At 55.9% G+C, this 13,340-nt stretch overlaps 2 protein-coding genes across 2 annotated transcripts; one reads left to right on the top strand and one right to left on the bottom strand.

Annotated features, from left to right (window-relative positions):
• Positions 1 to 2: 2 nt before the first annotated feature.
• On the bottom strand, positions 3 to 5,324 carry GCG54_00006867 (ERAD-associated E3 ubiquitin-protein ligase doa10; the record flags this gene model as incomplete). The annotated part of the gene is made up of 2 exons (XM_045406861.1): positions 3 to 1,744; positions 1,793 to 5,324. The coding sequence occupies 2 exons, from the start codon at positions 5,322 to 5,324 to the stop codon at positions 3 to 5; spliced, it is 5,274 nt and encodes a 1,757-aa protein (XP_045267407.1).
• Positions 5,325 to 8,499: 3,175 nt separating this feature from the next.
• GCG54_00006868 (uncharacterized protein) lies at positions 8,500 to 12,069 on the top strand (the record flags this gene model as incomplete). Its single annotated transcript, XM_045406862.1, has 3 exons — positions 8,500 to 8,648; positions 8,768 to 9,469; positions 9,525 to 12,069. 3 exons carry the CDS (start codon positions 8,500 to 8,502, stop codon positions 12,067 to 12,069), a joined length of 3,396 nt encoding a protein of 1,131 aa, XP_045267408.1.
• Between the last annotated feature and the right edge of the window lie 1,271 nt (positions 12,070 to 13,340).

Raw genomic sequence — 13,340 nt, forward strand, 5'->3', positions numbered from 1 at the left:
CATCACAACCTGCCCCTGACTCTCCAAGGTCCGCGGGCGCCCGCCGCACCGGCTGCACCGACTCCAAAGTTATGCAGTCTCTCCCCGATAAGATACGCCTCATCTCTGATACGTGCCTTCCAGTTGTTGAACACGCCAACGACACTCCAGAATGCCATTAAAGCCAGAGCGCTGAATGCCGCGGCAGGATACGACAGTCTGTAAAACACCTTGAGTTCGTGAGGGGCCGGTAGGGGTGTTCCGAGCGCGCCGTGAGACTGCATCCAGCCGACTGCGTATGGAGGTCCAAAGATGGCTAGGCCGCCGATGAGAACTCCGGGAACGACGAACGCCCGGGTGAGGATGAGCACGTCAGGCTGGAGCCAGCCGCGTCGAAGGACAGCACGAACAGCCTGGGCCATGCGCGTACCCTCGTACAAACTTGTGATGGCGCGAGCGCCAAGCTTGACGTACAGCAGACCCAAGGTCCAAGATTGAATAACTCTCGCAGTGTGATGATTCGGCACGACGATTCCATCCTTGAACTGGCCCCCACTATTCGCTTCAACGACATAGGGGGTAGGGGGATACATGTAAGTATGGAGAGGTATAAGGCAGTATAGCTCCATGAGGGCGGTGAGGATAAGCGGGAAAACGACCAGAAGAACGGTGTATGTGTAAACGAGTTTGGCGGCCTGGATTCCGACAAGCGCAAATCTCATCGGAGCATCACTATGCCACACGGTCTGCAAAGCGGCTGAAGCCCAAGCGGTCATTCTCTTAAAGAGGGATCTGGCATGGAACAAGAAGTAGGCCAGCGAACCAAGGATGTAGATGCCAATGCTGAAAGCGTAAATGTCGTTGGTCCTGATGTGCGCGGGAATAAGAACCTTGAACATCTTGCGGCCGAACACGAGCGGGACGATCGTGAAACTAACACCCGTGACAGCAGCGAAGATCCAGATGAACATGATGAATAGGAAGACGCGGACTCGGAAATGCGGAGGGATATAAACCGGCTGGTACTGGTCTGTAGAATAAAGATCGGTGTCGGGAGAGTCATCTTTGCCGTCCAGCCGGGTGTTGGCTTCAGTAACCGGCATAAATACGCGTCTTCCCTTGGGAATCTTTACTTGGTCCGAGGCGGGCGTGCGCACGAAGCACCCATCCTCGATAAGCTGTCCGGAGTCCACAAGGCGAGCCTTCTTCAGGGTCATAATCATCATCTGGTCATTTGCGATGGACGACACCGGCTTGGCTGTGCCGCCCTCAAAAGTGTCCTCCCAAGTCTTCGGCACGACCTTGTTCTGCTTGTTGACTTCGAGGAACAGGCGCCTCCACCACGGCAGAGCGTCGTGCTCCGAACCAGGTCGCAGAGCCAGAATACCTTCCTCATCGATGCGTCGTTCACCAAAGAGGAACCAGGTCAGGCGGAGACCTCTGGCGCATTTGCGGAACCACCAGGTGTACATCGCATGCAGGCCGTCGCTAGGTTTGAAGAACTTGACAGCCAAGGGCATAGCAAAGTTGTAGAAGAGCAGATCGATGGGGAACTCGAGTACTGGCTCGTTGGACGAGTAATGGATCGGCAAAACGTTGGGGAGCGTGAGGGACAAGCCCCAGACAACCCCGCCAAGGCAGACAATGACCAAAGCTCCGTACACAAATGCGGAAAACAGAATCTTTCGCAGCTGTGTCATAACATTGCGTTCCAGCACGTCGCGGACAGGATGGAACTCTGGGTCGTCTGGGTCGCGGATGAAGTCTATGAATGTTAGCAAGAGCCAAGCCTACCGCACGAAGGACAACTTACAAAGGACACCTTTACGCATGATCTTGCGACACATAGAGACGAACAGCGCAAAGTGGAACATGTACCCTGTGCCTACGAACCAGTGGACGAAGATGGAGGTGAGTGGGTAGTTTATCGTGAAGGCGACACGAGATTTCAAAGTGGTATCCTCAAAGAGCGGGAGTAATGCGACATCCAGTAGGAGGCCACAGTACAGCGGGAAAATGAGCATCTCGATGCTGATGATGAGAATGACCTTCATCACGCCGCTGGCCTGGTTCAGCAGGTCGATCAACGAGGCTTCCCATTCTTGTCCTGTCTGCCCGGTGGAGAATGGCGAACCTCTCCGGAGATAGAGGGCGCTGATAGCCGAGAACGTAAAGTAACCGCATAGGATGGCCCAGAAACGGTCGGTTCCTGACCAGTACGAGAGGGCAGGGTTAACGGAGGTAGAAAGCTCGGGCACGCTGAAGCTGATCACCCATGATCCGGGGTTGAGAATGCTGATAGGGAGGTCCTGCGCGGCATTCCAAGCATACATGGTTGCGTTGGCCGAAAGTGACCCCATGTACTTTGCATTTGTGATCAGGTCGCGGTCGAAAATAGAGTTGAGCACATCGCCAATAGAAGCCAGAGAACCGGAAAGGCACGCCTTGAGATTCAATAGCGCTTCGTGGCTGATAGCGGAGAAATTTTGCATTTCGGTGGTCGAGATGAGAGGCAGTTCGCCGGTAATGCTTTCCAGGACTCGCATGGATGCGCTGGTAAACAAATTGAAGGTCTTCATGGATAGCGCACCGACGCCGTTATTAGCCGGGAAACCCATCATTCTGCCAGTGGTGTAGGCGAAGAAGAGAACCAAGCTGGAGATGCCAGTCATGATACCAACGGCGAGATCTTGGATGAACTTAGTCAGGCTGAACAGCATACGGACCAGGCGCATCGGGTTCATGGCTGCCCACACGCTGACTCGGCCCAGGTTGTAAGGCAAGAAAACGCAGACAAAGATGGTGACTGAAACAAGAACGACGCAGAAGATGGCGTTTTGGAACAGCCCGGCGATAGGACCTCGCATGCCGATCAACTCCATGATACCCTCAAAGTCCTCGGCGTCATCAATTGCTTCGGGGTCTAGTCCAGCGGCAACGGCAGCTTCAACAACCTCGCGGTCTTGCTCCACTGCGTCATCATCGTCGTCATCCAGGTCGTCAAAGTCATCTTCGTCGGTGTCGTCGCCATGCTCATGAGCAGCCTCATCTCCCTCCCGTCCGATGTCCAACTCTCGGGGTTCAATGTCGCCCCACATGAAATCAGCAACGCGATCCATGACGCCTCGCTGCAGTGGCGGGCGCTGGGGAACTCGGCCGTCCTCGGTTTCTTGGATCTCGCCATGAGCATCGACAATGTCTTCAATAACTCCACTGTCTTGTTGAGGTCCGATAAAGTCTGCCGCCTGTGGTCCAAGCTCGGGGCCCTCGAAAGAAGCGTTGTCCTGAGGAGTGTGAATGCGCTCAAAGCCAGTGTCCTTATCAGAGCCATATTCAGCCGAGGTGCTCAGGGGCGGAGTTGCAGATCCCAAGAAGTCGTACTGGCGAGGTTGAGGCGCCGCGCGGGGAATGGGTGATGGCTCATGGGGCTGGGCCGGCGTTTCCGTGTTGATGTTTGAAAAGGACCAACTGTTATTTGCAAGCGGGTTGATAGTCTCATTGCGCTGAGGGCCGTCCGAGACAGCTCGGGGTCGTAGAGGGCTCTGGAAAGAAGTCGAACGTGCGGTGTTCGCTTCGTCGCCGAAGCGGAACTGCTGAGTGTCTTCTTGAACCTCTTTTCCTTTTCCCTTAGCATCTCCGTTCGTGCTGCTCTCAGCTGGGGGGTTAGGCGGCCAGGAAAATTGAGGCGTCGACGGCGCGGGTAGTTGAACTGGGGGCTGCGGAGACGCTTGTGTTTCTTTGGGATTTGAGGGTCCGTCTGATCCAGCTTCGTTCTTTGACTGGCCTGCGCCAGCATCCTTATTGTTCTTGTCAATCATGGATCGCGTAATCCTAGCCCAGTACCCAAGAGTGTCATCAAGGTCCTCTTCTTCAATGATTTTTAGAATCTTTTCTGGATCGCCGCCTGCTTGCCGGTAAATCCGCAAATACTCGTGGACAGTAGCTACGGGCGTCTGCGAGTCCTTGTTTGGGGCAGCCTGGGGCGGCGTGTTGAAGTTGAAATCAGGCTCAGCGCTGTCATACGCACGAGGGCGAAATCCTCCCAGAGGTTGTGGTGCGGCGGGCTCTGCAGGCTCTCCGTTCGGCTCCTGCTCTTCCCATGTCATAGGAGGCATTTCATCCTCTGATCCGTAGTGAGCCCCGGCCATTGAGCCAAAATCGTCGTCGTCACTCTCGTGATGGCCATGTTGGTCGAAGTCGAAGTCTCCAGCGTCGTGTTCAAGATGGGCGTGGTCATGGTCATGGCCATGATCATGTTCATGTTCATTTTGATGCTCTTGATGCTGATGCGGGGCTTGTGCCTGCTGGTTCTCATTAGCTGCGAAGGCGGCTCTCATGTTGATCTCTGGCTGTTGCTGCACGACGTAGTCGCGCACAAGAATAACCAGAATGAAGGAGATGATGACCAGGATGGTGATGATCTGGCCTTCCAGCACACCGATGACGGTTCTGTTGACGACCGGGTACCGGGTCAAGTTGCGCAACCAGCCAACACCGCTCAAGAGCGACGGGTGGCGGTCTAGGACGGGATCGCTGCCCCCGGCCGCCGCAGAAGTGGAATTTCCAGATCCCGAGGACGTGATGGACCCAAGCAGCATTCTGAGAAGGGCAGCCGAGACGGAATCGTTGGTGGTAATGTTGACGCCGTGGAAGGAGCGGCTGAAAGGCAGTTCCTGACCCTGAATCATATCTTTCAACATTCCTCCCAGGTTTGCGGGCGTGGTCGTGGGTTCAAGGAGGGGCGATGCCGGGCAAACGTTGGAGGAAGCGACGGAGAAGGCTACGGATACGCCTTTGCTAACGGTTGCATTCGAGCTATTCCACAGAGCGCCGCTTCCCAATCCCTCGTCGCTGACCCAGAAGAGAAACGCCCAGACGGAGCGCATGAGGTAAGGCAACCAGCAAAGCCAGACACTAATGACCAGGGCAGCTCGCAGCCAGACCAGGACGTTCCTGAAGAGGTACTTGGCCATGTGGCCGACGAAGACGTGGGCCGGCAGGGTCTTGGGCATCTTGGGCGAGTAGAGCTTCGTGAAGCGGAAGGGCGTCTTGCAGAGCTCGCAGTGCTTCTTCTGAGAATGCGACAGCCACTCCATCAGGCAGTCCTGGTGGACGTACTTGATGCTGCCGCTGCATTTGCACGGGTAGAACAGCGGTTCCTCGGCGGTCGCTTCGCCTCTGCATATACGGCAGGTATCGGGATCGAGTGCGCCAGCATCGCTGGTCTGTGGGCGGGGTTTAACATTGTCGAAGATGTTGGAGGAGGACTTTGAGGCCGAGAAGCGGCGGCGGGAGTGGGCGACAGCATCGGCAGCCATAAGAGGCTCCATCGCGGGGTCTTCCATATCGATCGGATTGTCGTCGACAACGACGGGGACTGGAGCCCTGGAGAGAGAGACAGGATCGTTAGGAACGCATGGGTATCTCTGGCCCGACCGTGTGTCTCGAGCGAACGCCGGTGAATCGTCGAGGGCGGCGAATCGAGTCGGGAAGGGGGGTGGACACGTAAAGGCTTTTCGGTGGTGACGGAATTGAAGCGGAATTCGTTGGACGGTGGGATGGATTTGAACAGGTAGCGGTATGTCGAGCTACCCTAGGTAGTGGGAGGATAAGCTGGTCTGGTCCAGTCGTAAAGTAATGAAGACGGAAGAATGGGTATCATGAAATCGTCAATCTAAACCTCTCAAAAAAGGAAGCCGTTCCCGAATACCCAGGCAGGTGGTAGTCGTGGTGGCAGCGGATGGAATTAAGCAACCGAGATAGATCCCTTGCGCTAGAGACAATGAGGGTCGAAGGTTCAGGTCCAAGTTCTGGGCCAGGTCCAGCAAGTGGCACTGTGGTTGGATTTCACATTCGGTGCAAAAGGCCCTTGCTGGCGGGTCCACCTCGTGCCTTCCTCAGCTGTGACAGGACCTCTTACTGGGCGCATTCACTGAGGAGCCGACTCCCATCAGCACGGCCCGAGCAGGGGTCCGGGACAATGGTGGGATTGGATTGGCCCCACTTCAGGGTTCGGAGGTATGGAAGCTCCGCTCCGGTGCCACGCCTCCTGGCAAGCAGCACGTGACAGACATGCTGGAAGTGTACGAATACTTCCAACTAGTTGCAACGTCAAGGTAGTGGTCTGCCCAACTCGATGTATTTACCTCGAAAGAGCGTCTTTGTGATATTTTCGAACTGGTTGGGACAAACCGGACTTTTTCTCATTGCTACTCTTTCGCCAGGAATCCTACGTCTACTGCTTTTGAGGATTGCATTCAGTGGAAGTTGCGTCTAGGCTTGTCGCACTCAGGTTAGTTTCTTTGCGGCATCATGTAAGGGGGCCGGCCATTCACTTTGAACCGTCGTTCCTAAATTAGCTATACTTCCTGGCCTAAGAGACATTCAATCATCTTTACAACGCTTGAGGGCCGTTACTGTTGTTAGCTGCAAACATATTGGCTGGTCGTTTACCCGCCAGGTGGCAGACGCCTGCAGGAGCTTGTTGGCAGCTCCATCCAGCTGGCAGCTGCTTCGATCAATGCATCGCAGATGTGCTTGATCTTCAGAGAGACCGTCGACGATGGTAGTAAGATGATGGATATAAAGAGTCAAGTTGACTTTGTCAGTCTCTCACACCCCGATATTCATGCCAATGATATGGAGATGCGGTCGGAGTGCAGAGACTACAACGGTTAGCCACTGGGTTGACAGGCGGCACATGTCAAGCCCAGCTCCCGTCGTGCCATTCTGCTTCAAGCACAAGCACAAGCACAAGGAGCATTGAAGATTGTTAATCCGATGTTCGTCGCTCCTCAGTACGTCAGCAACATGCTTTGGCCATGCTCCTATCGGCAGACATCCAGGGGCCAACATCAACAAAAGCAATAGGTATCGTCATCACATGGGCCGGTCCAGATGTTTATGCCGACCAAGAAGACCACAGGCATGGCGTCGGCTGCATGCCCCGAGGTCCAGCTAGCTGGTTTGCTGATGAGCCACACTTGCATGCCAAACGATGCAATGCTGCATCACTAGGACGTCGTCGAGGCCCACTTGGCTGGACCCCTCGTCCGAGCAGGTTGAGTGTTTCGGGGAGCTTGTGGCTCGTTTCCTAGCCATTCTGCCAATCGTCCAGGCCCGTCCGTGCCTCCCTCAACAGGGTTGAACGGTCTCGGTCGATGCGGAGATATTGCGACGACATGGGATGGATGGCAACGCGCATGGAAGTGAGAGCGGTGGCCGGGAGAACGCTGGCGAGATGCATCATTAACGAAGGAGCGGACTGGACGAGGGCGAGAGACGGACGGGGGCACGCGTCAATCCGAGAGTGATACAGACAGAACTGATCTCGATGGCGACGTGTGGTTGGTCAAGCATGGCTGGATGGTGGGATGGTTGATGGTGGATGGTGGGATGGCAGAGCGAGGGACAGACAAGCTTGAAGCCCATGACGTTGGTGAGACATTGTCGTTCAGCGCTGCTCAGACGGCCCAGCAGGCTAAGGAGGGCGCTAAAGCGCAACGTCTCACTTATGTAAGCCAGATGCCAAGATGTACCGTTTGTAGTGGCACTACACCAAGCAACTACTTCCAAATGGTCCGTGTGTCACTCGGGGGAGCTGTGATGCTGGGGGTGGCAGGTCGCAGCAGGCAGAAAAGCCGGGAAACTTGGCCCAGAAAAATGGGAAGGAGGCGCGCCTGGGGAAGGTGAGTGAGGTCAACAGCAGGAGCTAAGGCAGAAGGAGGGAAGGAAGAAGACAAGGTGCAACAACAGGAAGCTACCGACACCTTTCTCTGCATCACGGTCTGCACTTTTCGTGTTTCTTCCCTCTTCATCACCAGATCACTGAGAGTTTCTCGTGTTTTCTTTCCACAAACCACCACAAGCAGGCCCCCCGCTGCCGTTCTCCGTCCGCCATCCGTTCCTGGCGTCCTGAAGCAAAACTATCGCCATTCTGAAGGTAGATCATGAGCTCCTAGCTCCACAGTCCAGCCTCTGAACTCCAAGAGCCACCCCAAGAACCCCTCCCAAACAGACCCTTCAGGTTCCCTTCCCCGAGTCGAGTGGCTCTGCCCGTGGTCCAACGACAGAGGCAACCCCTGCAGCTTCAGCAAACGCAGCTCCTGGCTGCACCCCGAGGCGAACTGCAAGCTCCCGTCATCTTGTTCTGAGTCTAGCCCATGGCGAAGGACTGAGGACTGGGGGGGACATCTGAAAATCGTCAGAGCTCCTGTCACGGCACAACCGGGCCTTATCTTTTTTTGTCCTTTTTTTTTCCTTCCCCTTGCCTCGACCTTATCCTCACCCTCAATTCATCTTGACCTAGAATTTTCCTCTCTTCCTCCAAACATCTGCTAATCTTCTGTTTTCTCATGCAGCTTTGAGGACTGCACCAACCCAGACGCGTGCCCTTGACTGCCTCCCAGCTGCAGACCCAAAGCAAAAGCACGAGTCGCAAATTCGGATCACGTCACGCCTGCGCCTGTGCCCCCGAGCCCGTGCGAGCCGCCTGGTTTTCCAGACCACACTTCCTCCACCATGGAGGCTTCCAGCTACTCCAACGGCTTTCCCAAAGCCCCGAATGGCAAGATAAACGGCAAGATGAATGGTCACGCTGTTGTCAAGAGGAGAACTCCCCCAAAGCAGGGCAAGACCTTTATCGGTCGCTCTTTCAGCATTGCTGCTAGGTATGTAGCCACCTCGTGCATTTGTTTGTGCATCTGTCCCCGCTGTCGTCATGGTGATCCTGCAGCTGGATGGAGCATCGCCAGAGCCTCAATTCTCAACTGACTCTTGCCTGCGATAGGATCCTGACTTGGTATTCCATCATCTCAATTCTCTTCCGCTGCCCTGCGACTCTCGATGCCTGCGATGAGACCTCGCCCAAGATTTGCAAGCCTTACTTCCAACTGAAACACGCCGTATCTCCCCACCTCGAGCCCTACTACGAGACCTACGCCGCTCCCTACATCGAGAAGGCGACTCCCTACTACAACATCGCGAACGAGCGCGCCCTCGTCCCGGCCAAGGCCTACATCTCCAAGCATGGTGCTCCCCGCGTCCTGCAGGCCCAGGCCTACGGACAGGCCCAGTGGGACAAGAACATCCAGCCCCAGCTGGCTGTCTACCAGAAGCAGGCCCAGGATAAGTACGACCAGACCATCGCTCCTCATGTCGCCAAGGCGTCCGCTGCCGTAGGGCCGTACTACGACATTGCGCGCACCAACGCCCTGCAGACCTACCACGATGTTCTTCTCCCATCGTACAAGTTCGTCGAGCCGTACGCCGCCCAGGGTTACGATGTGGCGTCCCAGTTCACCACCGAGACCGCAATCCCCACTGCCTACTGGGCATGGAACAAGACCTATCTCTTCCTCGACGCCACCGTCTGGCCCCAGGTCCGCGTGCTGTACGTTGAGAACGTCGAGCCCCAGCTGGCTAGGATCGGACAGCGTCTTGGTCGCTATAAGAACAAGACCAAGGGGTCGCTCGAGAATGTCTCTGAGAGGTAAGAATCGGAAGCACACGGAGAGATGCATCGGGAAATGCTGACCAACTACCAGTGCCACCGCCCAGGCTTCCTCTTTCACGAAGCCCATCTCTTCCGCCTCGTCATCCGCGTCCTCGGCATCCTCGGTTGCCAGCCAGAAGATCTCCACCAAGGTCGAGAGCACACCTATCCCTGATGCATCCCAGGTAGCAGAGGAAGTCGTGAAGGCTGCCGAAGACAAGGCCCAGCAGGTTGTTGCACCCCCCGCTTCTGAGGGCGAGTCCGACATTCGCAAGACCGCCCGCGAGACCGTTGAGGAGGACCTCCGCAGCTGGCAGGACAAGTTCGCCAAGGCCGCCGATGAGGGCGCCAGAGAACTCGAAGATCAGGTTGAGGCGATTTCCCAGCGCGCCATCAAGGAGAACGCGCACATCAAGGGCAAGGCACTTGTCACTGAGCTACAGGAGGCCGCAAAGGCCGAGGTTGCTACTCTGCAAAAGCAAATTATCAAGATCGTCCACAAGTCCGTTGACGCGCCTGTCGCGGCGCAAGACGACCTGGCTGTCGCCGTACGAAAGGCCGGGCTTGCTATCAAGGAAAAGGCCCAAAAGATCCGCTCGTGGAAGGACGATTACGAGGCTGAGATCGAGGCCGCTGTTACCGAAGCCGCCGACAGCCATTTCAAGATTCTCGACAGCATTAGAGATCTGGCACTCCAGAAGATTGGAATGAAGTGGGCGTGGATGGACGGCATCACCTACAAGGACTGGGCCAAGTTTCACGAGTTGAAGGATCGCTTTGCCGACTGGATGAGTGACTTGAAGAAGCTGATCATCTCTCACCCTGGCCTCGAGGAAGCTCGTGAGGCATCCAATGAGGTTGAAGACTCTGGCATGGCGGTCGCTCAGTCTGCCGCCCAAGAACTTGCTAGGCTGAAGCAGGTCGGTCTCTGGAAGCTCGCCGCTCGTGACACGTCCGACAACTTCGACAGCGAGGCCACCCGTCTTGCTGCCGAGGAGGCAGAGCGCCGTGCTGGAGAGGCCGCATCTTCTGCTACGTCGGCCCCTGAAGAGGATCCCCTTGAGTCTGCCGCCAGTGTGATCGAGGACGAATCCCCCGCCAGTGACCTCGGCTCCGGTGGTGCGGCCAGCTCCGTCAGCAGTGCCGCCAGCGAAGTCAGCGAGAGTATCAGCAGTGCCACGTCTGCGGCATCTGAGTCCATCAGCAGCGCTGCCAGCCAGGTCTCCAGCGAGGCATCCAGTGTCGTAGCCTCCAGCTCATCCAGCACCGAGTCTCACCCCGATCTTGCTTCCACTGTGCTTCCGGGCGAGGACCAAACCATCATTGTTGACGGCTCCGGTATGTCGTCTGCTGGCGACGAAGACGAGGCAGTTCCGGGCAAGAAGCTCGAAGAGGAGATTATTCCCGAGTCTGTCGAAGACAAGCCCGTCACCGCCGAGACCGAATCAGTCAAGCCTGCTTTCCTCGGTGCCATGGCCCAGTCTGTTTCCAGCAAGGGCCCCATCCTGGATCAGGATGTAGATGCTGAGAGCATCTCTTCTCGGGCTCAGGAGGCCTACTCCAACGCCGTCTCTCAGGCTTCTGAGCAGTACTCCTCCGCCAAGGCCGCTGTATCCGCCAAGATCTACGGCACTCCCAAGCCTGCACAAGAAAAGGTCCTTTCCTCGGCCTCTGGTGTTTACGCTGCTGCCATGGCATCTGCCAGCTCTCGGTTTGATGAGGCCGTCAAGGCCGCGTCCAAGGGCATCTACGGAACTCCTACCGCCAAGGTCACTCCTTCGTACGACTGGGCTAGCGTTGAGGCCCTTGCCTCTCAGCGCCTGAACGAGGGACGCCTCTGGGCTGAGCAACAGTACGAGAGTGCCAAGATTGCGCTCGGCCTTGCTACCGCGACCCCCACCTCCACTGTCGAAAAACTCCTTGAGCAAGCCAAATACAACTACTACGCCGGCCTCGGCGTCGCGCATGCTCGATACTCCGAGTTCTTGGCCGCGGCCGGGTCTGCTCTGAGCCACGCCACTCCTACTGGTACACCTACCGATGTTGCCGGCACTGCCTCGTCTGTTGCATCCGTTGCTACTCGCTCGGCCGACGCTGTTGCATCTGGCGCCCAGAAGGAAGCCATCGCCGTGGCCTCAGCTGTCAGCGACGGGTTCGGAGCTGCGGCGTCCATCGTCAGTGACTCTGTTTCTGCAGGCATCCAGGAAGTTGTGGATGCTGCGCAGGCGATTGAGAAGGGCGTCACAGATTCCTGGGAAGCCGTCGTCAGCCAAGTCAGCATCCAGATCTACGGCAAGCCCACGCCGACTGCCTGGTACGATAACGTCTACAGTGGTGCCGGAGAGTACGCCGCTCAGGCTACTGCCGCAGTTGCTAAGCAATACGAGGACGTCAACAAGCTCATCTCTGAGTTGCTCGTCGGCAAGGAGCCCACCTTCTCGGAGAGCGTTCTCGCGCGCTTGCAAGCTGCGTACGCAACCCAGGCCGCCCAGGCTGCCAGTCTCGCCAGCGCGGCCTCTGCTACTCTATCCTCGGCAGCTTCAGCTGTTACGGATGCCGTCAAGGAGACCGTTCAGCACGTCCGTGATGAGCTGTAAAGCCCCAGCTCCCCCTACCACGAAAAACACGATTGCATGAGTAATAGCACACGAAGTACTTGCTGCAGGTCCTCACGGTCGGCAGCGTCACACTCTTTTATGTACCAGATACCCTCGCGCCTCAAAGCATCGGGGCCGACAAGTCTTGATTTCTATTTCTACCTGCTCCCCAGGTTCACCGTCTAGTCCCAGTAGAAGCCGTCAAGATTGTTTCTTCCAGCCCGATAATACCGAGTCGATGAGCAATCGAGTCCTTATTTGTTAGCGTGTCTACAGCAGGGGAGGAAAGCAGGGCAGCGCTGGTGAGTTCTGAGGGCATCGAGGTGGCGTTTAGTTGGGAAATAGTCATGTCTCTTTGGGAATACAGTGATCGGCTGGCCCAGTTCTGTTCAAGTTTTTTCCGCTTTCTGTATGGTTATGTGTTATGTCTGTACATGTACAGGATGGGTCAAGCAAAATATTTTAGTTTTCGCACTCGGACTGGGATGAAGTGAGGTGCTATGTGAGGTGTTTCTTGATCAGTCTTGCCATGCTTCGAGTAGTAACAGTCAGATGTCGCGTGCGGACTTGAGGTACTTCCGCAAGTTTGAGCTCTAATGCGCTTCGCAGTAAATTCCATTTCAACCAGGCAGTCCAACCACATTTGTCTCACTGATTCTCGTCACCTTTTTTTGAGAATGCTTGTTCTTCCTGTTCCAGAGTGAGTACCTTTGCTCTGGCTATACTCTACCTTAACATCTTTATCATCGCTACTGTCGTCGCAGTCGTTATCGTCGTTGTCTTCGCTGCTGCTACTGTTGTCTCCGGTAGGGGTTATTAAATACACAGGAGATATACCCGCGCAGAAACAGGAAATGTAGGCGGTTTAATCAAGGGATATAGATATGCTTACTTAGGTTTTGATAACAGCGTTAACTTGGTTGATTAAGTGCTTGCACTTGCGGCAGCGCTGCTTAGCTAGCGGCTTGCGCGCCGCCGTTCTCCGACGCGATGCCTCATTTTGGAGGGTGATTGACTTGGCAAGGCGTTCTGGAAGTTCGTAGGCGAATAGAGAGCTTTCGCCTACACGATTTGTACGGGAAAGCGTCGCCTTTGCATATGCATGCAGGCTGTGCTACCCATGGCTAAGCCCCGTGAACACGTTCGCGAACGCTAGTCGTCAGCCTGATCTTGACTGGAATAAGGTGGGCACTCTTACGGATTCGCCGTCTGGCATCTGCGCTCTTTTCTAATAAATCCTTCTTTCTCCCCTCGAGTTGTATGTTTCTGCC

The sequence above is a fragment of the Colletotrichum gloeosporioides genome (genome assembly GCF_011800055.1).
Source record: "Colletotrichum gloeosporioides strain Lc1 chromosome Unknown consensus_22, whole genome shotgun sequence".
NCBI lineage: Eukaryota > Fungi > Ascomycota > Sordariomycetes > Glomerellales > Glomerellaceae > Colletotrichum > Colletotrichum gloeosporioides.